At 35.8% G+C, this 26,160-nt stretch overlaps 1 protein-coding gene across 1 annotated transcript in view; it reads right to left on the bottom strand.

Moving 5' to 3' along the window:
- The window catches only part of OLA1 (Obg like ATPase 1), a 107,250-nt gene that overhangs the window by 20,247 nt on the left and 60,843 nt on the right, over nucleotides 1–26,160 (bottom strand). The window contains exons 6-7 of the mRNA XM_074829142.1: nucleotides 21,971–22,051; nucleotides 21,609–21,706 (exon numbers count right to left, since the gene is read on the bottom strand). Coding sequence (XP_074685243.1) covers nucleotides 21,609–21,706; nucleotides 21,971–22,051 — 179 coding nt within the window. The remainder of the gene's footprint in view (nucleotides 1–21,608; nucleotides 21,707–21,970; nucleotides 22,052–26,160) is intronic.

Raw genomic sequence — 26,160 nt, forward strand, 5'->3', positions numbered from 1 at the left:
GCGCTCTGTGATATGTTTTAGCCTTACAAACAATAGCACTAGCAACAATAGGATCAAAAAAACCAAACCCAAAATGCAAGCTACTTTAATTTTTATGACTTGGCCCAGAAACCATTTTTCAATAGAAAGTCAGAACATAAGCCCAAAAACATACTCATTCATGTTCAGTCTCTTCTGAGTAAAGAAAAGGCTCCATGTGTGGTGGCATACATGATAGTTGTCAACATAAATGAAAATGTTCATGAATAAAAAACAGGCTGTATAAAGAGCTAATTATAATATTACTATCAATTGCTAGCTTGCGCTTGCAAATCTTTCATATCATATAAATGCATTGTTTTTGACATTTCTCTGTAGCTAAACATCACATCATTTCACTTTTTTAAAGTAGTTCAAATATGCATGGGATATACTGTAAGTAATGTGGTCCAATATACAGTTACACTGAAAAAGAAAAAGCCTATGACATAAATGTGCATTGTCATTAAAAATTAACGTAGATCATTAGTCAGCTCCTGAGTAAAAAAAAAAAAAAATCTAGACTTCTAACAGCCTCTATAAAATGATTTCTACTTTCTGTATATTCATCCTTTCTATCCAAAACAGCAGTTGAAAACACTTCATCCCATGCAACTGAAGACTAAAATAATACATACATCCAAAGCAATAGTGAAGTTTGAATTATTCAACTTGCAACCAGATGTTTTGACCATTAGAAACACTGTTTATTTGCTTAAAGCAATCACACTCTTTTAGCACGAGTTGTAAGAAAAGTTTTTAGTAACCAATGAAAAGCAACATTCCTATTTTAATGCTCAAACGGATTCTTCTTCTATTTTAGAAGTGCCATAGAATTTAAATTTGGAAAAGGCCTGCTCAACAGGCAAGAGCCCTAGTAAGTAATAGATGGTTAAAAGCAGACCTAGAAAAAGGAAAATTACTAAAAAAAAAAAAAATCATAGTGGGCAGTTATTCTGGGACATGATAGTCTATCCATTTCTCCACCAAAGAATCACTTAATCAACAGATACAATCCTATTTTAGACTTAGTTTGGTTGAGCAATGACACCATCAAAGAAGAAATGATCACAGAAAATAACCTTGGGTAAACACAAGTAATTTGCTTTAAAGGAAAAAATAAAGCATGTCCTGATAAATTTTTTCTCATTGATATGACATATGATTTTCTATGCAGGAGAAATCCATCTATAAAGTATCTGATAGTGTGCTATCTGTGAAACTACTCATTCAGCTGGAGAAGAGGGGGAAGTGGATTTGTACAGACCGCATACTGAGTAATGCACTGGATCTGTTAACAGGAGAACAAATTGATGTTTAAGGACATCATTAATCAAGTTTCACAAGGATCAAATTTAGGACTCATTTTGTTTAAATACATTAATGACCTTGACATAAACATTAGTTACATGCAAAGTTTACGTTCGATACAAGAGCAGGAGACATTTTCCTCAAGGAAAGTCATCATCATCATCATCAATTGGAAGTGACATAGAAGGGTGATCATGATGGGTTACTCTTCTTCAGAGGAACTCTAAGCCACCAAGACAATGCAACAGGGAAAAGGCAAATGTAATCTACAGATCCTACTGGAAATGCTTCTTTGTTTAACAGGATGCATATAAGGTATTCATGAAAGCATGTGGAGTACTGTGCGCAGCTGTGGTCAGCTAAATTCAGAACAGGTCTAAAATTATCAGAGGAATGGAAACCTCATGTAAATGACAGAGACAGAGAGAAAATTGATAATGCCTGCTTTAAATAAGTACTGGAGGTAAACACCAATTAGATAAGATACTATTTAATCTACAGGACAAAGCTGCCAGAACCACCAATGAAATAAGCCAGCCATGGGAAAATGTAGGCTGGAAATTAGCAGAACATTTTCAACCCAGGGCAGCAGCAAGGTTCTGTGAACAGCCTCCCAATATTAAGTGCAAAACAATCAGCTACTGTTAAAAGAAAAAACTTAATTAATTTACGAAAGTCATTATGCTGTGTAGCTACCAACAATAACTGGTTCTGTACTGAATGCAGAGGAGGGATTACAGTAATTTAGGGATTACCATATAGTTACAAGGAAGCACTACACTTTGTGAATTCAGAAGTACATAAAGGCTATGCAGAAATGCAAAAGGGGGACAAAGAGGTCTCAATCTCATACAAATTAAGTTCCTACACATTTTGTAAAAACCAATGCCTCCACTGGGGAAAAGGCACGAAGAACTCAACCACCACATATTCGACTTGGCTGGAGCTAGCCACCTGACCAGCAGCAGTAGCCTGGCAGACTGATCATCATGCAAAAAGCATCATATTCTGTGGCAATCCTCCCAAGCCACAGAATATGATGCTATTTGCTGTTCAGTGCAGCATGTCACTGCTTTTTAAATAATGAGTATAAATTAGGAATCACTGTTGTAAGGAAACAAGATTCAAACTCTTGGAAAACTAGACTTCAGAACCCAACCTCTTGGAAAACTAGACTTCATGAGTTCTGCGCTTCCAAAATAGAAAGTAGTAAAAGTCAAAAGCAGCCCATAATATCATGTATAATTACCAATACCACTCATGAGGAGAGCATAGGCAAGGCAGAAGAGGTGACTGCAGTACTTGTATCACAGCGTGACAGTAAGTCATTTCAAAATTTAGGCAAGGTACACATTTTTAAAATAGCACTAATGAGAACACTGGACTTCATTATCCTAACTGGTCAAACGACGAAAGTTAAGAACATGATTATTTAGAAATGTGTGAAAATTTTAATGGAGTTTTCATTGCTTGGCATCACAAACAGAAATGTAAAAGAAAGAGAACTAAAATCCAGTTGTTCATCACCAAATCTCCAGGCATGTAATATGCCTTTAACATAAAGCCATTCCTTGTCCTCCTCCAGTTCTACATCAGTATCAAGTTTTGCTCCAGAGGAAGGGAATGCCATCATCAGAAGTCTCCTATCTTACCCAGCCCTACTGCATTCTCAAGAGGAAGCTTGTCCTTTGCACGGAGCAAGACAAGGTTGGCTGTAAAGAAAAGGGAGTCCTTTGGTACGCACACAAGCAGAACACTCTTTAGGGCAGGGCATGGATTCTGAAATGAATTGGCAACCTTCACTCTGACATTTTCTGACTTTGAAGTGTTTCCCATTAAGATACTTAATATGGTTGTACATGATTTACAATTTCTCAAAAGGCAACCAATAAACATGTTAAATTCTAAAGAATGTACTTATTACACACCCATTACACAAACCTATCTTTGAACTAATGGAGCTACAGTGAGTATTAGCCCCTCAACAGACTAGAAGCTGGGAAGAGGTAAGGCATTCTGCTACAAGATGTCACAGATACTTGCTAAGAGCAGAGAAACAAAAAGACACAGTAACTCTGAATTTCATGATGTGTTTTGTAAGGAAAAAAAAAAAAAAAAAAAATCGAGTGAGTACAGTCTCTTCTGACCCTTCTTCCTAAAATACGGCCACTTTCCCGTTCATCCGACAGTTCTTCACATTCTGTTGCTCACACTGTTTTCTTTTCCCAGTGTCATTCTCCAGTCTTCAAAGCTTTCCACCCTGGTCCAACAGCTCTTTAGCAGGATGCTACCAAATGTGACCCCCAAAACTTAGACTCTTCATCCAATTTGCACTCCCCTCCTACCCCAGCTTTTGGTCACTCCCACATTCCTACTTCCTTTCATTTCATTTGCCGGGTTAACAGTTCTGGTCCTGGCCAGGGACCCACCTCCTACTCAGTTTCCTTAGTTCCTCAATTTACAGAGGTAGATTTGAATCAGAGGTATTTCCAAATTTCTGTTAGGTCTGCTCAATTCTTAAGTTTAGTAACAACTATTTCAAAGAAAAATTCCTTAGCCGCTGTATATCTCACAGTATTTAGCACTACTTAAGTATTTATCACCACACTTTCTTACATTTTGTTTAAAAAATAAATCATACAAATACTGAAATTTTAAAATTTGTGTTCTGCACAAATCCAATGCATTTTAATGATTTTTCCCACTAGAAAGAGGACAAAGTAATTATGTAATAGGCTGAAATGAACTAGACTCAGGAACAAAATATCAATTTAAAAAACAGAGGTCCCCCCAATTCACTGTATAGTTACTTAAGTACCAGAAAAACAATTCAATAAAGGAATTATGTCTTATCAGATACATACAGTAGTATTTGTTTGAAAGAAGTATTCAATACAAGTCCTTTGGTAGAGTCTAGAGAACATACAGTTGTACATCTAGTGCCTCCACTTATCAGATGAAGTCTTCCTTTTACACAGGCAGAGGACAAAAAATGGGAACCTAATTAGAGCAGACAAACATGGTAAAGCTAACATTGTATCTTTCCTATAAAGAGAAATTTCTCTCAGAAAAAGATGCAGTTGATAGTTTCTCTAGCACGTTCATATAGTTATTGTATGCTGTACTTTCAATACATGCTGTGGAGCATGCAACCAGAAATGCCAAGAGTGCAGGAGACTTGATAGGACTTAATATTCTAGTCATAGCTGCACATGTCCTCATTTTGCTATTTACCACACAGAAACCACAACTATACATTACATATCAATCAGAAAGAGGCTGCATTTTTTAATGTTTTAGTGAAAACAATGCGCAGTATGAAACTTCACAGTGATGAGGTGCCTAAAACAGAATTATTTATTTCCCCAGCTCTACAGCAATTATAAAATACTATATAATAATCCTTTACGGAGAAAGCACTTACTGAATTTGTGCAAAACTTATATGCTGCACTTTTCAGAAAAGCACCACACTACAAATGCATTCCATTCATTCAAAAGCAACCCAGATTCAGTACTACAGAAGCTGAAGGTACTGCTCAATGCAATGATTCATAGTTTCCCTAACAGAAAGATTCAGCAGTTTTCAGCTGAGACCTTTATTCCCTCTCTGAATAAATGATGCCTGAAATTTTTATTCTTGTTCTAATGGAATTTCAATGGCCTTCACTGCAAATCTACTGGAAATTTTCGCATATTAAGTGGAAAAAATTAAATGATGTTAACCACATTTTAATGTGATTAAGGCTGACAGGGTCATTATTTCTGCTAATCACTCAGTTTAAAAAGCTCAAACAAAACTTTGTAACAGCCAATGTTTTTCTCTTTCTCTGTATGTCTACTGTAGTTGAGAATTAAAGCCACTACAGAATATGAAACACAGTATATATCATAAAAAGGATATATCAAGTGTTTTCTGCAATTTGTACATGGATTTAATTATAATTAATCTCCAGATTTAAAAAAGTAGGGGGGGATTAATCTTAATATACACATACCCCTCCTTTTGTCTTCCTCAAAAGATAAAATAGAACAAGAGAATATATATCTCTTTTCCTGTAGCTCCTATTTACTAGTGAAAAAGAAAATATTTCTGCATGTCTTTACTATGAACCAAAAGGTACGTGTGATCACTGAAAATAATTTCTTAGAAAGTGTCTGTTGGGCTCTGCAATACGGAGTTCTGCTTGTTACCATTTAGGTCAGCATAAGCTGGAAAATGGGCATAAAAAAAGTGGAACAGAGGCAAGTGACAATGATGAAGAGCAAACAGTTTTCACAGTGTCTTGTAGTTTTCTTCTCATGGAGGATCAACAACAGAACAGAAAATTAAGGAGACTGCTGCTATGGTCACTGGCTCAGCTTGAGAGCCAAAGCCTTATAACCAGCCCTGCCTGCTCTTGCTCAAAGGTCCACCACTGACAACAGCACTGAATCCTGATGGAGCAGCTCCCCAGGATCAGTAACAGAACACAGAAGCCTTGAGGGTGATCGAAGAGGGTGGAAGGACTTAAATTAAACAGACATAAGTTTGTCTCATTCACAGTACCAGAGGAGGGGGGATGTTGTTTGTGGGATTTATTTTTTGTTTCTTTCTGTGTGGAAGGAGGCTGTTCAGAGTTTTTGTTTGACTTGGGTTTTAGGTTTTTTGCAGGATTAGCATTTCCTGTAAAGACCACCACTGTAATGTTTATTGCCTGCTTAATAATTAATACCACCCTCTGTGGATCATCATTTTGGGAGGACCTGTACCTCTCATGCCATTCTACCTCTCTCCTCACAAACCCAAAACATACAGATGATTAAGAAAATGGGGGGGGGGGGGGGGGGGGGGGGGGGGGGGGGGGGGGGGGGGGGGGGGGGGGGGGGAAAGCATTTCGGCATTCAAATTCATTTTTCTACATAAGTAACTGTGTTTATACTTAAGTTACTTTAGAAAAGAATGAAAGTGTAGGCAGACTGATTCACATTGATCATTCCCATCTGGTTTAATAGATACATTTCAACCTTACTGAATCACTAAAAATAAAAACTGTATTGCAGTAGCTTCTCGAATTACAAAAAATATTTTAAAAAATAGTAAACAAGACCTTAAGGTATGAGAAATTTATCTGAAAAATATTTTATTTCCTTCCCATTCCCTTTCAAAGAATCCAATCACACACAAAGATTTTTAGATCTACTTCACGATTACAACAAAAAATGCTGAGAAAAAAGACAGTAATTAACCATTTGCAAGTCTTTTCATATAAGACTTTACTGCTACCTTCATATCTAGCATGTACTGCTAACTCTGTATTTCAACAGCCAGCAGCTTTTTTTTCCTAAAGAACATTTGCTTCCTGCCTGAATACTTTCCATAACAAGAAAAAAAGCGTCCAACAACATTAGATCATTTACTATCAAGGAACAAACTATGTTAACATCAACATCATATTACAGCTATAGTTTGTGATGTTCTCAAAAAACCCATTATTGGTATTGTTGGACTTTCCAGTTTTAGTGTGAAGCCATGCACTAGTGCATCAACTAACAACCTCACTGAATTCTTGTGCTCATCTAAGAAGAGACCCTGCTGAATGTCCTAATGCATCTTATTGTGAATCTTCAGCAAATAAAACTTCATGTATGAGCTCATGATGTGCTTTGCTGCTGGAAAGTCACAGGCTCTGTGGGAAGCTTTTTATCTTCCCAGCAGTCAGTTCTCTGAGAACATCAGTGCAGCTACTGTAGTTACCTGTAGATTACTTGTATTTTCTCACATCTGTGTCCAGCAATCTAAACCATGATGATAAAGGGTCATTAGGTTTTGAGTGAGGAAGGGGATGGACTAGACAATTTGCTCTGATAAGCTCCTTGTTGTGAGCGCCGGTTTAGAATGTGAAATGCAGGGTTATGCACATTCTCAATTCAAAAACCAGTGCTCTCAGAGCACCAATTAAAAATTATATTCAGCCCATCTTAAACTACACAAACACATCTTACCTGAAATTTTTACAATTAATAATATTGCAATAAAATAATTCTGCCATGGTAAGAAGGACATCAACTGTCTATTAGCCACAAAAGAATTCAGGTACAATTACTAAGATAACTGCTGTTTGGAGCACAGCAAAGCAATTTCCCACAGTGGGACTTACAGTTCAATTTACCAGTTGGGCAAATATTTTGTGCTCTGTAGTGGTCTACAGAGTTAACAGTTACTTGTAACATTTGAGTAGTGTTATACTTGGAGAAAACTTTCTTCAACCTAAACAGGTGTTTCGGCTTTATCTGTTCCCATAAATACATGTTTTTCCCAACCCTGTTCTAAGAACTATTTTAAGGCTTTTCAATGGACATTAAATGCAAACTTATGAAGGGGCCAATGACATTATTTTCCCATTCCAAGCTACCCACAGTGAGGCCTGTAAGTTATAGGCTACTTGGAAGAGGGATGAGAATAAGCACAATGTCACCTATAAAATTCTGTTAGTCCTCAAGTAACTTGATGAGGTGGTAACAAGCTATTTTACCTTATAGGGTTTTCTTAATTCAGTAAAACAATAGAAAACCCAATCACATGAGTTAGACAATACTGCCACAAATGGAGAGACATGTACCCACAAATGGAAGAAGGCTACATTTTCATATGCAGCAAAACCAGATTATACCATGAATACAGCATACAGTAAGAATGTTCCACTGACATGGTCAGTGATAGAGCTGTAAGAATCCTTTAAAAAAATATTTATGGTAAAATTTTGTGTCAAACTCCAGAGAGTATCATGGTATTATGTTAGGCAATAGACAAATACATGAAAAGACAAAGGAGCCATTGTGTATTTTCTTGGTCAATCTACAAGTTGTCACAAGAAAGTCAGAGACTTAAAGAGTATGAAGAATGTAACTACTTCACTTACCTCTTCTCAAAATTAAAGATTAAAATAATTACCATTCACACACTAACTCATCAACTTAGTTCAAAAGGGGTTTTCTCCATTGCCCTTGCAGAGATGATGATATCCTGCTATGTTGCTTTTGAGGCTTAATTTTAAGTCAGTGAAGAAAAAGATTGATATTTTACACAAAAAAATTAGGTCTACTGCCAAAGTAGAATAATAGTAACAATGCACGCTCAGAATGAATTTTCCACCAGGATTCAAAGACAGCATTTGAAAACCAGCTTTTTAATTTTATCAGTTACTTTTATTTTACACATTTACACATCTCCTGGTTCTGACTTCTGCAAGAGGACTAGCTACATACACCACACTTGTGGGGGTTTTTTTTGTTACTACACGGTCTTTAATGAAAATGCAACACTTTGAGAACTAACATTAACAGTCTGCATCATCAGAGAAAATGAATCCTTAATAATTATTCATACACCAAGTAACTGTAAACCCAAATCATTTCAGAAGACCTGAATGTGTCAAGAACTTTGACAATTATGACTGGAGCCAGGAAACTGTAGCACTGCAGAATTTCTTATGAATTTTTCTAGTTACTTTTTATAAATGCTGTCCTAGATGACAGCTTAATGTGTACCACATGCAATATTTATTCTTCTTCAGTGTCAGACTGTCTAGCCATCCAAGGGAATACAAAGAATGTCACTTATTAGGATAAAAGCACAAGGAAGGTAATCAAGGACATATGTAACATCAGCCAATCATGCCCTATTTCAACATCCTATTCCATTCATAACAGTTCAACAATTATTTGCTTACTGATAACTTGCTTTCAGGCTGTTTGTGTTCCCCATAATGGTGGTTTGCATTTATTTTGCTCTTTAGAATTGGACACTTGCTGTGCCATGCATGTTTGTCAAAACTTTATATCTTCTGTCAGAAATAGCTTTAGCACATCAAATCATTTCTGTTTGTCAGAAATCAGTAATAGAACAATCTAGTTACCCTTCTGTGTCAATAGAGAACTAACATAACCAGAAACCAGAAACAAAAGGCTATCACACAACCACACACTACTGCAAGACAGGCAACTAAAACCATGTTTCTGTTTAAGATACTTTGAGCATATAGCCGTGTCTTTATGAAAAACCTAATACAGAAATTAGACTTTGACCAGAATGGAAAAATATTTCAGAAATATACTGTCTAGGCACAAGGACATTGACCTTGTTTTTTAAGCCTGAACAACTAAATTCCTTACTAGTCCTCCATGTGCCTCTACCATATTTTTATTTACTATTTTACCTAACACCTATATGGAACACTTGCAGGCATCTTATCTGCTGATTCCAAACTATCTGATGGATTGAGTTATGAAAAAGCATTAATTCACAAAGACAAGTAGACATAGACAGATAGAGGGAGCCAAAGACAAACATTTACCCTTCATAAAGTTATTTTTAAATAGTAATAATAATAATAATTTTAAAAATCCTATGGGAAACTGAACATGCGTGCACATGCACGCACACTTCATTAATCCGAGTATCCTGGGACATAAATATTTTATTAAATAAAAACAGGTATGGATTTAATGAGCCTCTTAAATAAAACATAAGCTGGAAGAACCATCACATGTTTTAGATCGACAACATTGTGCAGGTTTTCAATGTATTAGGTGTAAGATTTTTTTTTTTAAATAAAAACCATTTGTTTGGATATAAATACATTTTCACTTCAGAAGTTAACACTGTGCCAGTGCATGAGAACAGGAGTGAGACTTGATATACAGTGAATCTGATTAATGCGTTTTCATTGTTCAACTCAATGAAGCACAAAACCAGTACATGCACTTACTGTCTTTCAAATATTTATCTTCTAAACATCTCTTCAGGTTTTAGAAACTATTGCCAGAGCACAGTAAATCCCAAACATTATTTTATTTAACTTCTCTCCAAATTAAAAATAACTGAGGTCAAGCATTGGTTATAAAGAATAATAAGATATCCATACCAAATGTCTCATGTGAGTTCTTCCATTAAACATATATAACCTATAAACTTTACTCTTCAATTTAGATAAGAAGCATTTATTCCTAGTTTCAAAACAAGAATACATAGTTCTATTAATTGTAAAACTAGTAACTATCAACATTTGAACATTAGTCATTATTATTAGACATTAGAAGAAACTCAAGTTCTGAAAATAAAATACTCTGCCAAAATTTTAGAAGGTAAGTAATCTTTCCTGGGAAAACCAAGCCGTTAAATGAAAACATAATTCCATATACTTAATACATAATATTGAGCTGTAAATAACCATAAAATCAGAAGAAAAACTATTTTTAAAACCACAAATAAAATGCATCAGATTTAAAATAATCATCAATGAAAAATGTGTCTATCAATTGTGAAACAAAAAAATTACCTCAGGGTAAAATAAACTTGAAAAATGTGCAAAGCCACAGCAGCCTGTATTTCCAATTGTATAAAAGAATATTTGTCCTTAAACATTATTTTTCTATTTATAATAAATTATTTTTGATTGGCTGATGTTCCCATTTAGTCCCTACTTGTAGAAAACAGAACAACAATCCATAAAATATTCCCACAGAGAATGGAGATGCTGCAGACCATTCATGAAGAACGATTTCAAGATGAGTATTGTTCCCAGACCCCATAAATATCTCAAATATCAACTGCAGTGAGATAAAGAATGGTAGGTGAAATAAAATTAACTTCAACTATGAGCACTTAAAGAGATTAACAGAACTCTATAGCATGTGATAGCAAGATTTCAAGACATAATCCAGACAGACAAATTCAATACACAGAATTTTAGAGGCACATACATGTACTTGTTTGCAAATCAGATATACCAATACTGAGTAACAGATTATGACAGGAAAGTTACTTACTAATTTGGACATTGTTTAAGAGACACTATAATAGTGACACTGATTGCAATGCCCAATCAAAATTTTCCCATACAGATGTTTCTGCATAACCAACAGAAGTAATTCTTGTTATTTCAGAATATGAGACAATATTATCAGAGAGTTTTTGCCTTAAAAGAAATCTAAAATGAAAGTTCATCTGCCAGTTATTACAACTGTTGATGTGTCTACCATGAGAATGAAAGACTGTCTTTCCTCTCAAAAATCACTGGTTGCAAGGAGGTATCAGATCCTAATACAGAGAAGGAGCTACTCACATTGGTCCCATCACACCAAGCGAGACCACAGCCACTCACCTCTCTACAGACATTCAACAGCCCTCCTCTCTGTCTTCCAAATTCTCAATAGTAAAATACAAAAAGTAATTGGTGGTTTTAAATGCCATGTCAGATATAATGACAATGACCCAACAGATGTTAAAAGCTGGGGACACATATCCATAGTATCTATTCTCCCTTGATTTGTAAGAGTAGCTTAGTTGCTTTATGGACCATGCACAACTTCTGTTTCTATGTTGTCTAGTTGACAAAGACAGGCTAACAATGCTCATTCATTCTGAAAGGCACTGGGCTCAATAAATTAATAATAATAAATAACTTAATACACAATAACTTAAGAATAAACAACTATCATCGTCTCTTGTAAAATTCTCTATTAGCTGATTTGCAAAGCAAAAAAGGGCAAAATCACCCTTTATTAAAAAAAAATTAAAATACCCAACTGTCTAGGATAAGACCTGTTCATTAATGGGACCAATTCAAGTTATTCTTTCAGCTCGTAAGCCAAACCATAGCATATTTAGATCAGTCTCTACCCCTCTTTCCCTGTCAAAATTCACCTGAGGTTCAAATATGCAGAAAAAGGTACCTTGATTCGGCTACAGCACATTAGCAGATAGCATTTTAACTGTAAAGAAAGAAGTGTAACTGGACCTTTGTAACTTGCATCACAAAGAAGATATAAAATATTTTTATAAGACAATAAACAGAAAAATGCAGCGGAACAGAGCTCATCTTCTCCAAGTAGATTTAGACTCTCATTTTCAATTAAAGAATAATCTTTATCCCTGGAAAATTTAATTGAGTAAACTATTTCACCTTATTTCCTTCTCTTTCTCTCATCAATATTATTACTTCCAAAAATCACTGCAGTGAAGGTGGCTGTGCTTGTAATACACATGACAAAGAGTAAGGAAACAAAAAGTGTTCTACTTCTTTATTAGTAACGATGTTTCTCATCAGGAACTTGAAATGTGAAAGGAATTTTGACACACAAACATCTACAGGCTTACAAGCACAGTCAAAACGCTTTACTCTAAAATGAGTGAGATCACTACTGAACTATTTACCATTGGAAGTAGGATTTGAAATCTGCATCTGAGGTAATGATATTGTAGAGATATGATAGCACTGATATGGTGGTTAGTACCCTAGTCTCCAAAATCCCTGAGGACCTGCTGATGGGGTTGCATTGATGATGTTCAGGACTAACAACCCTGGACTGGAACATACTGTAAGTCACAGAATCTGGTCCTCAATATGAAAGCTGCCTTCTTAAGTTGCTTACCCTTCCCCTTTCTTCCATTCTGTAACAAAGAAAGTGAGAAAAACATTGTTTCCCCTTCACTTTTTCCATTTCAGTGTTTAAGACTTCACTGGCTTGGAGTACTATGAGAGAGAGATGCCTATTCTCCTAAACAGAAGTTAGTCTGAATCTAAAAACATAAGCCATAAAAAGAAAGATGAGACACTCTGAAGCTAAAAATCTCACTTCAGAGTATCAGAAAAGATACCAAGCTACTGAAAATTCCCAAACTCAGTCGCCAGTAAAACTAGTATAGTAAAACTGTATAAAACAATACACTGCCAAATGCTATGCTCTAACCTACAATAAACAAGAGGGAAGCATTCTAAAGAATTGATTCAAAGAACTAGAAATCTGCATTCAGGCAAGCAAGCAGCACATTGCTTAGCCAGCTAAGTCTGTGAGAGCAGCATTCAGCGAAGGACCACAACTGCACACAACATACACTTAAATCACTCCAAGCACATTTGGAAAGCCTTTGAAAAAAGAAGTCTGACAGAACACATAGTTTCTTGGCAGACACCATTCAGGAGATAAATTACTAACAGAATTCCATAAAAAAATCCGCAATTACTAGACAGTATCAGTATTTTTATTGGGTAACTTGATTTTAAAGTAGAAAACATTTCCCAAAAATATTTTGTCTATGATTTCACCAGTACCAACACTTTCAGGGAAATAGTAAGGAAAACTGAGACATAAAGCACAAGCTTTCCAAACAGTGGAAAGTAAGTAGTAGAAAATTGAAGTAAGCCCTTTACACACCATAATGGGAAGAAAGAAGAGCACTTACTTATGAGGCTCTGCTTTATCCAAATCCACTACGCAATAACGAAATCGATACTCGGACATATCTCAGCATCTCAGGTTTCTTTCTGAGCAATTTAAGCATTCTTCAGTTTTAAACAGACTGAAGTTTGAAAAGGATGATGTACCTCATGATCCATCCAGTCAGGAACATGTTGCATTGCAATGGTTTTGCAACAAAGTTTACATCGTCTTTCACAATGTCATCACATAACATTTTTCTGTGGAAATCCCTCTCTTCACTGCTCATGATCTACACACTGAATGATGCAAAGTTGTGTAATTAATTGATTATTCTCTCCTCTAGTACTATATATCTTGAGTAGGATGTAAAGTTTATAAAGATGACAAAAATATTTATTGAAAAGTCCCAATTACAACAAAAATCAGGAGGAAACAAAGTTCTAAAGTGTTCAGACAGTATATACAAATAAAGATGCCCCTTCTTGCCCTGCACAGGCTTGGATCACTTTAATAAGTAGTTTTTGCTTGTTGAAAGCTATCATCTGCTGCTTTAGATTTTGCCTATGAAAATCCAAGTGTTTAAATAAAATATCACACAAATTACTTGATTCTCCAAACTGCCATGGCAGATTAAAATAAGTATTGTTAGCAGGTAGCTATTCATAAGAATACACAACCAAACTATAAAACTGGTGGAGCATCCAAACTCAAAGCTGTGGTTGTTCAATGTTACAACTGCACCCACAGAATTGTGTGCAAACAGCTCAGAAATTATGATGATGACAGCCAAAAAAAAAAAATAAAAACACTGAGAAGAGCATCTGGAGAGAGAAGAAGAAAAGAAACAGAAGATGGGAAGCAAAGCTGAACTGTTCAAAAGGAGGTTTGGTATGACCTGCAGCTGGCAAGACAGGAATCATACACACAGCAACGAAGTTGAAAAGTTACTTCTAGCTGCTTTCACTCAGCACAGCCTGACTGATAGGAAGTGTCAGGACATAGTTCTTTTACATTACTCTGATAGTATAATCAGCTTGATGCACATGGATGGTCTCAGAGAATACAAGAGGCTCGCTGGGGTACAACTATGTCGGGTTGGTGTTTGGTGTTGTGGTATGCTGGGCTGTCATGTATCACTCACAAAATTGCAGAAATTGTTTTCATTACTCTGGTCATCTTGCTCTCTAGAGTCTGTGGCCTTTGAGGAGTTGTAAGAATAGCTTGAAGCTACCTTTATCTGCCCAGGACAGGCCTTCCCAAAAACCAGGAGGTTCCCCTGCACCACCACCCCCTTCTTACCAGTTTCAAGACTCAATATACCCTAAATAAAACTTCAGTAATTTATTTCCTGACTTCGCAACCTATAGTTTAGCTATTTATAAGTGCCATGTTGTAACCAGGTGGATTGAAATTTCTGAAAAAAGCTTCATCAGACAGCATTCCCCATGTTTAAAACATCCCAGAAACATTTTACTTGAAAAAATTTACTGTCCTAATGCTTAGGAGCCGAGACTTTATGTTTGGCTCAGAGCAAACTTGGTATCAGAAGTAAACCATGGCACTTGTGCAAAACTCCATCCAAATCAGAAATTCGTGTCCTCAGTAGCAAAACTGCTCAAACTTAAGAAGAGTCTCAGTGATTTAATCTCTTTCCATAACCCACAGCACCTGCGTACAATTGGATCACTGGAGTGAGGCTAGACTTTTCCTAGAAGGTGTTTTTGTGTCTGGGACAAGGCTACACACCGGAGCTGAGAGCAGGGACCCATCTTCCCCATGCTTAAAGACACGTCCCCAACACCTGCTGTTACCCAAACAATATGTATTCACATTCAAACAGACAGGGGACTCCAGAGGGGGAGGCAAAGGAAAGCAAAGCAAAGCAGGAAGTCTGGTGACAGAAATCATCCAGACCAAAGGATCTGGAGTGGAACTAAGCCAGCAAGAATAGGATGAAATCAGAGAAGAGGGAGAGACAATCTGGCAAAGACCCATGGAGAACATGTCAGCTGGGAAAAGGGTGGCGAAAAATGTTTGGGATAGACAGAACAACTGAATGAAAAGTCACTGGAATTGGTACAACAGAAGACTACAAGAAGTCAACTGGCAATGTCACGCAAAGGTGCTGGAAAGAAGAGGTCGCCATTAGGTTGATGGATAAATTAATTCGTATTCATTAATTAATTTGTATAAGACATAATAAAGAATAACAGTATTAAGCAAATAGCAAGCACTATCCCCTACTACAGTAGGTAAGTGCTCTATGAAAACATGCCATCCTTTAGTTAAAACAACCTGAGCCATAAGGTGTACTCTCAACCAGGCAGTAAAGGTGCAACAGGAAGCCTAAATTCTGGATCTTGTTAACTTTTGAGTATCTGACTTCACAACTTGTGTATGCAAAACTCCATTTATACACAGATAATATAAATCACCTTTTAATATTTTAAAAAAACATTTCAGTTGTAAGGCAGGGACAAGAAATGCAACATATTTAAAAAGTAGTCATTTTCCAAATCTGTCAGCATAGAAAACAGCCTTAAAATCATTAAGCAGCTATGTCAAGAAAACATCTCAATACCACGATGGCATTACAACTTCTGATTTAAAGAATTCTACATTGAATACATTCTCAAATTTATTTATAAAAATAAAATTTATTTGCCCAAACATTCATGACTATCACCTATAGGGTATTTAAATATACACTTACCATAATTCAGAAAATAGATGTGATTCAGAAGCTGAAGGTAGTGAAAACTGCATTCTGTCCTCGCTCAGGTATCTTGCTACATGACTAATATACCGGCGTTTGCAAATAACTGTTTGCTCTAAGTGACGTAATTCTGTTTGTCTCTGCACTGCAGAGGTTTATTAACAGCAGCATCCCTCATTTTAGAAGAGGAACGACTTTTAGGTATTTGGTCCAAATGGGAATTGTTTTGTTCTTAGCAAAATTTGCAAAGTTCATCAATTTCAGACAGCATTTGAAAAGGACTGAAATTGGACAGTGAAAGGAGATTGTGCTTCTGTGGGACTAAGACGGCAATGTTTCACACTTCTATGGAGTCACCATATTTCTAGTTGTAGAAGTGATGGAGTTGGTCTGTAGCTGTTCTTTCCCTAACTTTATTTCCTGTGAATTTATTTACTAAGGTTCTTAAATGTACATATCCTTATACTGCTTGTTAAATAGTGTTTTGCTTCAAGGTATGTCATGATGTCATGTTAATATTACCATTTCCATTAATCTTTGTTTCTTTTGGTTTTTAAAGTGTCTTTTTGAAAGCTCTCAAACCAAAATGCAGGTAAAATGATAAGGAAGAACTTTCACTCTAATTTTTCTTTTTACATGGAGATCAAATATTTATTGATAACCAATTTAAGAAGAGTCTGTACAAAAACAGTATCTCCAGGGCTTCTCAAAAATTAGACATTATTTAAGGGTGGAAGCGGAGGTTTAGGACCATAGGGGTTTTTTGTTGTTGAGCTTCTTTCTTTTCTTTTCTTACTTTTGACATGGTACTGAAGCCATGAAAACCTTTTGAATAGCATTTCTTCTCCTGTCACCATCCCCTTGCTCTACCAGGACATGACATGGCCTTGCTCTTTCGATAAGATGGTGAACACACAACTATTAGATCTATTCTATGATTGGGCACATACCCACAGAAATACAACCAAGAACACCAAGTCTCCATTTGCTACCAGGTAACAACTTTCATTCCTAGTTAGCTTAAAAGTGAAAAACTGAGTGAAGCATATTAATTCATACTCAAATCTATTGAGTCTTCCTTGTACGTTACCCTTGATATTTCTTCCCTGATGTCAGATTCCCCCCCCCCCTTTTTTTTAATATTTAGAACATCTGAAGCAATATGGAAAAGATGAATAGAAAAGGATTATTCACTCTCATACTACAAGATCTAAGGAGCATCAAATGAAATTATGATGTGACAGATCCAAAACAAGCATAAGGAAGTACTTCTCCATATAGCACATAGTTAAACTGTGGAAGTCCTTGCTTCAGGATATTAGGATGCCAAAAGTATACTTGGGTTCAAAAGGTCAGTGGCTAAATTCATAGAATAAAAATCAGTCAAAAATTATTAACCACAAGTATATCATATCTGGCTTAGTCAGTTCTACAACAACAGATTGCAAAAAGCTGGACACATACACTCCGTTTGCTTACTTTGTTCCTATAATCTTCCCTGGACATCTGTTAGCGGCCTGTCAGAAACATGATACCAAACAACACAGACCCTTCATCTGACCTAATTATACCTCTTCTAGATTAAGAACATTAAAAATGCTATAAAAATTAACAGGAAAAAGGTTGTTTATTATGACATCTATAGCACCTTTCTAAATACACAGGAGATACTTCAAGAAAGGTACCCTATTCCATCAACACCCAACTTATTTTTGTTAACAGAATGTCTACCATAACATTTTAAGAAACAAGCCCTTGAAAATAATGTTAACACACATTTGGATATTCAACAAGTCTGAATTACATTAGAGAAAACAATGTTCAAAAATCCATATCAAGTCTCAGATGACTTAGTTATGATGCTATAGATATTAGAAAATCTTTAGCAGCATAATCAGCTCTATAAATTACAGCCTATGCATAGGATGAAAACATTTACTTTTTAGTCCTGAGAAGTTGAGTCAAAAGATCAGTCTATGCAGCTTTGACACATACAGTATTCCTCGTGCTCACTGCAAAGAGTAAGTCCAAAATCCAATAGCACAGGCCACCACATCCGCTCATTAATTAGCTCAATATATTTCATAATTGGAATCCATATTATGACCCATTAAAAGCACCCTCTTTAGCAAGACTAAAATGTAAACCTTTAACTAGGTGAAGGACTGATAAATCTCATGTCCTGGATTTATGTGACATCCTGTGACTCAGAAAGCAGTTTTAACTGAAAATTAAGAGGCTTATTCAGAATTCTTTCATGGTAAAACTTATGTATACCATGTTAAGGTACTAGATCCATATAAAAACCATTAGGAATTATTAAAAGGAGGGCTTAAATATTCATTTAGAGCACAGCAATATGTAGTAAGAATGGTTTCAGTGGATTCCCCCATACAACATCATGATTACTGTCATCTGATCATAACACAAGTGCGACTAACACAGCTGCCATGACAGCTTCTCTTCAGGGGCTAGGTCTTAATCATAAATCAACTGAATGACTAATTCAACATTGTTAAAACCAGCAAGTAACTGCTTGGAGCCATTCCAGTTTTTACATCTTTCAAAAGGTCAACACACCTACTCAAACACACAATAGTCCTATCTTTCACAGTGTTTTCTTCTCTTCTTGGATTGAAAAATAACATGTTAGCACTTGTGTTTTAACTAACAATTAAAATGTTCATTAATTCTGAAAGAGTGGCCCAGTAAAACAATTTTAGTTTTCCTCTCTACCCACAATCAAAAAGCCTCTCCTTTGCCATTTTAAACACTCTTATAGTTGTAAAAGTCTTATGAAAACATCTTATTGCTGAGTTTCCTGCATTAACCTTACTTTTGTTATAGTAATATTATGAATTAAGTTCAGAAATAAACTTTTCAAGTTGAACAACTAGTCTAAATGTGGCTTGCATTTCAAATATGAACCTCTACCCCTCAAAATAATAAAAATCACAAATTAAGTGCCATCTAACAGTAAAATATATCCTAATCATTTACATCTGCTTGCACCACACAAATGACAAAAGCCTACCGTTAGCATCCTTCATAGAAAACATTTATTCTGCTCTTAAATATAAAAGCTATGTTGCATAAACAGAGGATTTAAAGCTGTGGCAGAGTGGCTGAATGAAAGAAAATGGCAATCTTTCTGGTTCTAGTAGATGCCTTTCCCTATCACACAATGTTTCCCACTCATAAATACATGACAAATACTTCCTCAATCATTTTTTACGAGCAGGGATGCACAGGGGGTAGTCAATGGCTAGCTTGAGGGAAAATAGGAACAGCAGGAGGCAGAAACTGTACTGAAAATGGCTATGTGGTAAATTCTCTTCTGGAACATCACTCAGCTACCCAGGCTTTGATCTTTCAGCTACAATTACACTCACATCCATGAGATGTGGGTATACTTTTTAAAAACTAAATCATTAATTGCAATAGAAACAGTTAAACCATTTCATTATATGACTCCTCAACTCAAACATCTGATCTTTTACAAATTAAAAATCGCAATTTATACAAAGATTTGCTTTCAATTGAGTTTAACTATGTCATCATCACAACTAGTCTCACAAAAAACATGGGGTGACTGGCGACAGCTAAATCACAGACTGGCGTCTCCTAAGTAGTCTGTCTACCATTAGGGTCTGGGAAATGGTATTTACTGTACAATTAGAGCCAGTGAGCTCTACCTGTAATCATCCAAATACAGGTGCGCGGATCCTTTTTTGGACAGGGAAGCCGACTCATCCATTTTCACATAAACTTCCACGTGTATACTGTTATAGCAAACCTTAGGAAACCTCAACATTTGTACTTCAAAAAAAAATATCACCTGACAGTAACAGAGCAAATACTACTATCCTGATTTTAAAGACTTCCTTGCATAGAATCACTTTTAATGTTTAAATCATCAAAAACATTCAAAGGAGGAACAAATTAATTTAAAATTATAAAGTTTGGCCAAATATGAAAAGCTTATATTATTACATTGGTTATCAAGTTTATTCCAAGGTCTGCGTTTTGAGCTGAAAGGCTTTGTTATTAAATAGGTTAAATTTTGTTCTTTAATACTAACACAAAATGTCTCGGAGTATCAGAAGGACAGTTTTAGTTGCAGTAATTTCACAGAATTTATTCTAATGATTTATTGGAGTTAACCATCTGACATTAATTATTGTTTTGGCTTCCAGTCTATGAATGTTTATTTTTCAGTTTAAAGCCTTCTCACTCTTTGATATCATATGGAAATGAGAATTTTTAATGGAAAATTGAAACCATGTGCATCTAAGTACTTAATGAAGTACAGGGAGAAACAGAGGGTGTACTTCAGGAGAATTCAGATATTCCGCTTTAGATACTTTTGATTTGTTTGGATGAGTTACATGCATATATCTGTTCACAAACATACGTTTATACGTCTTCAAAGTATCTCACGAGTACAGCGTTTAAGGATCTGAATACTAAGAAAAGGTTTGTTTCTTGGTTTTTTTAAACTAAATATACTGCCATAGATTTTTCTTCATTGTATACTACTTAATCTGTTCCCTCCTCCACAAACCTTTATCTATTTGGTTGGACTAGATGATCTTCAAGGTCCTTTCCAACCTAGTTGATTCTGTGATTCTATTTATCCCATCTAGAGCTTCCAATGACATGCTAAATGCTGTACCTCTCAACAGCAAATTCCCACCACATGTCTACCATGTTAGGACTGGATCTTCATCCAGTTCATTGAATGTCTGATAGACTGATTTTGCAACCATCATGTACTTAAGTCATAATATTGATGCCAGGAATACTTGACTAAAACCTGCACTGTTCATGGCATTAAAGCCCATGAAGAGAGGCCTGTAAACCTTAAGCAAACACAAGCAGTGGCAAGGAAGCCAGGCACCCAACTACAAACAAAAGAGTACTGTTAAAATGAGAAATTTTGCCACGTTTTAAAGAGTTCTCTGCAATTCACATAGCTTTAGTCCTCTGTCATTCAATTCATTCCTTTGCAATGAAAAAGATGTTGCTCAATCAGCATTATATAACATGATAAAACCATACGTTTATTTAAATAAGTACTTCTAAATCAAATCTATTTTCTTCACAGGTAATGGATTCATGTAAAAATGTAAAAAAAGGAAAGCATATTCTTTTCTATTCTGCACTTTCATTCAGGACTTCGCCATATGCATTATGCTCTCATTGACATGCTGCTTGAGTACAAGTAACAAAAGTGCAACATTAGTTTTTTTTCCTCTTAATTAATATCTTTGGTGATCTTCAACGTGCAAGGAATTATTCACCATTGAAAAATGTGAAATAGAAACATAGATTTAGATATTTAACCTGAACACACTCACCACTTGTTTTTCTTTCTAATGTAGTCTTTTTCAGAGAGGTTAACCAAGTAGATCATCGGTTTTGAAGTAAAAAACAAATGTTTGTTCAAAACATCAATCTAGAAGTGAAAATACAGGAGGAGAATTTTAAAAACAAGGTATACCAACTTGAGTTAATTTTATGACCATTCTTCTCATGGCATGTCTGAGAAGGCAACAGAATTAAAGTGTAATACATAGATCACTGACAAACACAGAATGGGCTGATAAATTTAGCATTCAATACACTATGAATATGAAATCTAAAAAAAAAACCTTTAAAAAAAGACAGTAACAGGTAGCAAAATTAAAAGTCAATTCATGGGATAATATTTATAGCCTACCTCTTTGTCATTCCAATCATGATAGAAGCGGACAGCTTTCTTTTCATCTATTACCCATGTCTTGATTTTGCACATTACATCCTATGCAAGATCAAGAAAAAACAAAGTCAAAAACTCAGCTGGATATCAGACCATTCTCCTCCATAAACAAGGCATGTGTGTGTTAAGATTCAAAACATACACACAAATTAAAAATTTGATAATACCTCTTAAAAACAAATTTTTACTCTCCCAGAAAAATAGAAATTGCTGCTTTAAAAGTCACTACAGAGCAATATTGATTATTAAAGCAATACAAATCCCACAATTAAGAAGTTAAATACACAATACCCAAGTATCATCTCTCGCCACCACGAAAATTAGCAGAGTTCATAAAAGATATGTAAAAATCAGTACATTTTAGATTGCTTTTCAAACTCAGTAAGACGCGACATTTCAGCATCCAGGAGAGACCACGTACAATATAAACATGCCATTAAGAAAAGGGAATGGGTGGGAAAAAACACAGCAAATATCTTTTTTTTTTAAATTGTGAGCAAAAGAAATTGAGCCTATTATTGATGATCCACCCTTCAAGAAATTAATTCAAATGGCCAAAGCCCTTTTTATTCCACATTAATTTTTCGCCAACACCTTCTCCCTCCCCCCCCCAAATGAAACCTGCCAAAGCCTCCATTACACAATGGCAAGAGCCTTGCACTGGTGACCTCCAACCAGCTGCATTCACTTTCAGAACATCTCTCTCGGCAGGAAATCTAAAGGCCTTTTAGTTAGCAAGCTAGTGTGCATTCAGAAGGAGTAACTGCAGGAAGAGCCCAATGTGCTTTGTTTCTCTGGCCTTTCTTCACAGAAAGATTAATCATCTGTGAAATGGAAACGGCAAACAGCAAGTGACACAAACTGAACCCTTCAAGCCTTTCCTCATCAGTTTTGTGGTCGTGAATCCGAAAGCTGCGTGTGGCACGGTTCTCCTTACAGGCAGGTGTTAATAAAAGGCTCTTGGGTCTGAAAGGTCAAACTTGGCTCTTCTAGGAGTAGTACATTTTAGAGTTGCCTATTTTTTGTTGTAGATAATTTATGATCATGCTTTAAATAATGCATTTTTAGGTTATAATTGACGCAACTGAGAATTAGAATCTTTAAAATACAAGGAAACATTCCCTAAACCATTGAGCACACAACATTTTTTGTGCTTAATGCTATGTGGTTGAAGTACATTTATAAACAACCACAAACAACATCAGTATTTACTACAGTCTTTTCTAGTCTTGCAGTTGCTTTACTGAAAAAAAAAAAAAAAAAAAGAAAAAGCTCCTCTAAATCTTCAGATCCTGATTTGAAACCCTCCAGGAACAGGACTCCCCACAGATTTTAACAAGGAAGGGGCAAGCTAAAACTTTTAATGAAATCTAACATGTTCTGCCTAAGAATAATCACTTTTACTCTCCTATAACTGAATTTCACTCATAAATGTTTAAAAGTGGCTAATATAACACCATTTCCTACAAGGAGAAGATCAAAGTGCTATATTACAAATGCATTATGATTAAAAAAGCACTGTGCAGCTTTGCTATTAACTGTTCTTTAAACCCTAAAAGGCTTCCCATAGATCTCACTTGGCACTGCATATACAACCTTTGACAAGTAATGTAGACCATTTTTATTCATTGCCTAAAATTGTAGGCAATTATGTGCGTCACACTGGCCACCTGCAAATTCTGAATGCCTGCTCCAGTTGTCAGAGCAAAAAACTAATGTCGGAGGGGATTAATCTAGGGGGAGAGAGTCCTCTTTAATGGCTCCAGCAGGTGAAATGGCCCAGCTGGTTACTATGATGAGTGGCCAGAACAGCTTATGTAGAGACATGCAACAAGATTACACATGAAGAAGAAAACAGTGGTACCATCTTATCTTTAACCCTATGTGCTTTTTATTTATTAATTAATCAGTATAAACAAGATAAAGGAAGCAATTCTACCAATAGGTACTTTTCATTTAAGACCTTTATCCTCAGCTTTTGTTTAAATAGATATATAAAAATCAACACAATCTCCAAGATTCCTGTTCAGCAGTGAAGGAATTCCAATTACACACTGTTTCGGGTTTTAAACTACTGCTGTAGGCACCTACCACATGGCTTTCAGCATTACAGTTCCCCCACAATAGCAATGCATTACTCCATATAAATTGGAATCAATAAAAAATTGACAGAAAAAACACATTATAGCACAAGTTATCAAAGCCAATCATTTAGGCTTAAGCAGCAAGGAAATGGTTTTTAATCACACTGTAAGGGTAGCTACAAAATACGAAACCTCCAGAAAATTTCAAGCATCAATGCAGCAAATAAAGTTTGCTCTTTCTAAAGCCTATCTAAGCACACAGTTGACAATCAGAACTTCTCTTCAACATTCACCTGCTACCTACAGTGACACATCTAAACCCATTTTGGCACAGACCTAATTTTTCAGAGTTCTCATTTGGGTACCTGATTTGATGCTGTTTGCAACTGTTGTTGTAAAGGAGTAATCACATGGCTAACTTCTGCAGAGAAGGCTGACCGACAACTGAATATGCCGGTGAGAACCAACAGCTGTATATTTGCAATTTTATTTTGGTTTTAGAGAGAAAGTGACAAAGTATTGGAAAACTTTCTTTAGCTAAAAGGATGGAAACTTATAAGCACATAACAGCATCTATGTCTGAAGCTGGTGAGGCAATAAGACACAAGGTAAAAATCTAGAAATTCAGCCAAAGTCAATTTTCTCTGATGGACTATCCGGGCAGTTGCACCATGCAGAATATAAGGTAGACAGTCCAGAAATGAAAAAAAAAAAAGGGGGGGGGGGGGGGGGGGGACGACAGATGAACTCTGAAGCCCCTGCATCAATGGTGGTGTTCCATTTAAATGAGATTTGATATGATCTCTTAACAAGAAATTGTTAAATACTAATGACAATATGAAGAAAGGCAGCTATTTCCACACACTAGTTTTTCACTCAGTTGCCCCAATACTCAAACACAAAAAGCAAAAAGCACATTTTCAGGTTATATCTCATGTAGCACCATTTTTAGTTTTATTAATTGCTTGTGTTTAGGCCTGGTGAAAGAGTATGAACTGACCTTTTTATATTCACTATCACTGTAACAGTCATTTAAAACACATTTAATCACTACTCTAGTTAACTCCGAGATGCTTAATAACAGAATACAGAGCAATGATCCACTTTGTTTCATTAGACCTGGCCTCCCCAGTTGCACACTTTGAGGTCAATCTGTCACCAGCAGAATGATCCACTTCTTGTTTGATGAGAGGCATATTCTTGTTCTGTTTTTCAGCTAGCAACATTAGAGCAAGCACCATTTAAAAAGCCATCAAAACCCCCTCCAAAATCCAATTTACTTACAGTTGTCAAGGCATTTGAAATACAGCAAACTTCATGAATATCAAATACCACTGTTTTAAACACCAGTTAATTTCTGACTATATCTGTGGCAATATATTTAGTACATATAAATACTATAGTATATTTAGCTATATGCAATACAGTGATTTTAATTTGTGTCCTGCTGTCATTTTCCAAAGGTGGCAAGTAGTCAACCCACAAATGCTAAGCAGGACTTTTACAGTATTTTTATACTGTTGGGACTTACTATAAAGAGATACATTTAAATTGCATTTAGGAGATTTGTCAAGACATGCTCATGAGATACTGTAGAAAAATGTGCATACATTAATAAACTCTCTGGATGGATGATAGTAATGATGTGTGCCAATGCCAAATTCTTCTTACAGCATGAGGGACTAAACTGAAGCTTGGAAAACTCACTTGCCTACTTGGCATCAGAGAATTGTGAGTTTTTTGTTGTAAATTATCAGGGCATGTAATTAACTTCCGCAAATTTAATAAAGAAGTAAGCAGTTGTGAGGATTATCACTTCACACTTCAAAGTGCAAGTGAATTCTCTGTGATCCTGCAGGCAGTGCAAAAGTCTCCGCTACTACAGAGAGTAACTGGGAGTACAGTAGGCTTTTTTTCCCCTCATCAAGGGAGATGTTTTGGGGAAGCGTGGAGTGTTTCTCAACACCTTATTCGTTCCCTTTAAAACTTCCAAGATGTAGTACCTGTCCAGATCCCAATAAACACTTCAAAAGCAGTTAAATAGTTCTTATTAAAATGTTTCAATTG

The sequence above is a fragment of the Strix aluco genome, chromosome 6, assembly GCF_031877795.1.
Source record: "Strix aluco isolate bStrAlu1 chromosome 6, bStrAlu1.hap1, whole genome shotgun sequence".
Classification (NCBI taxonomy): domain Eukaryota; kingdom Metazoa; phylum Chordata; class Aves; order Strigiformes; family Strigidae; genus Strix; species Strix aluco.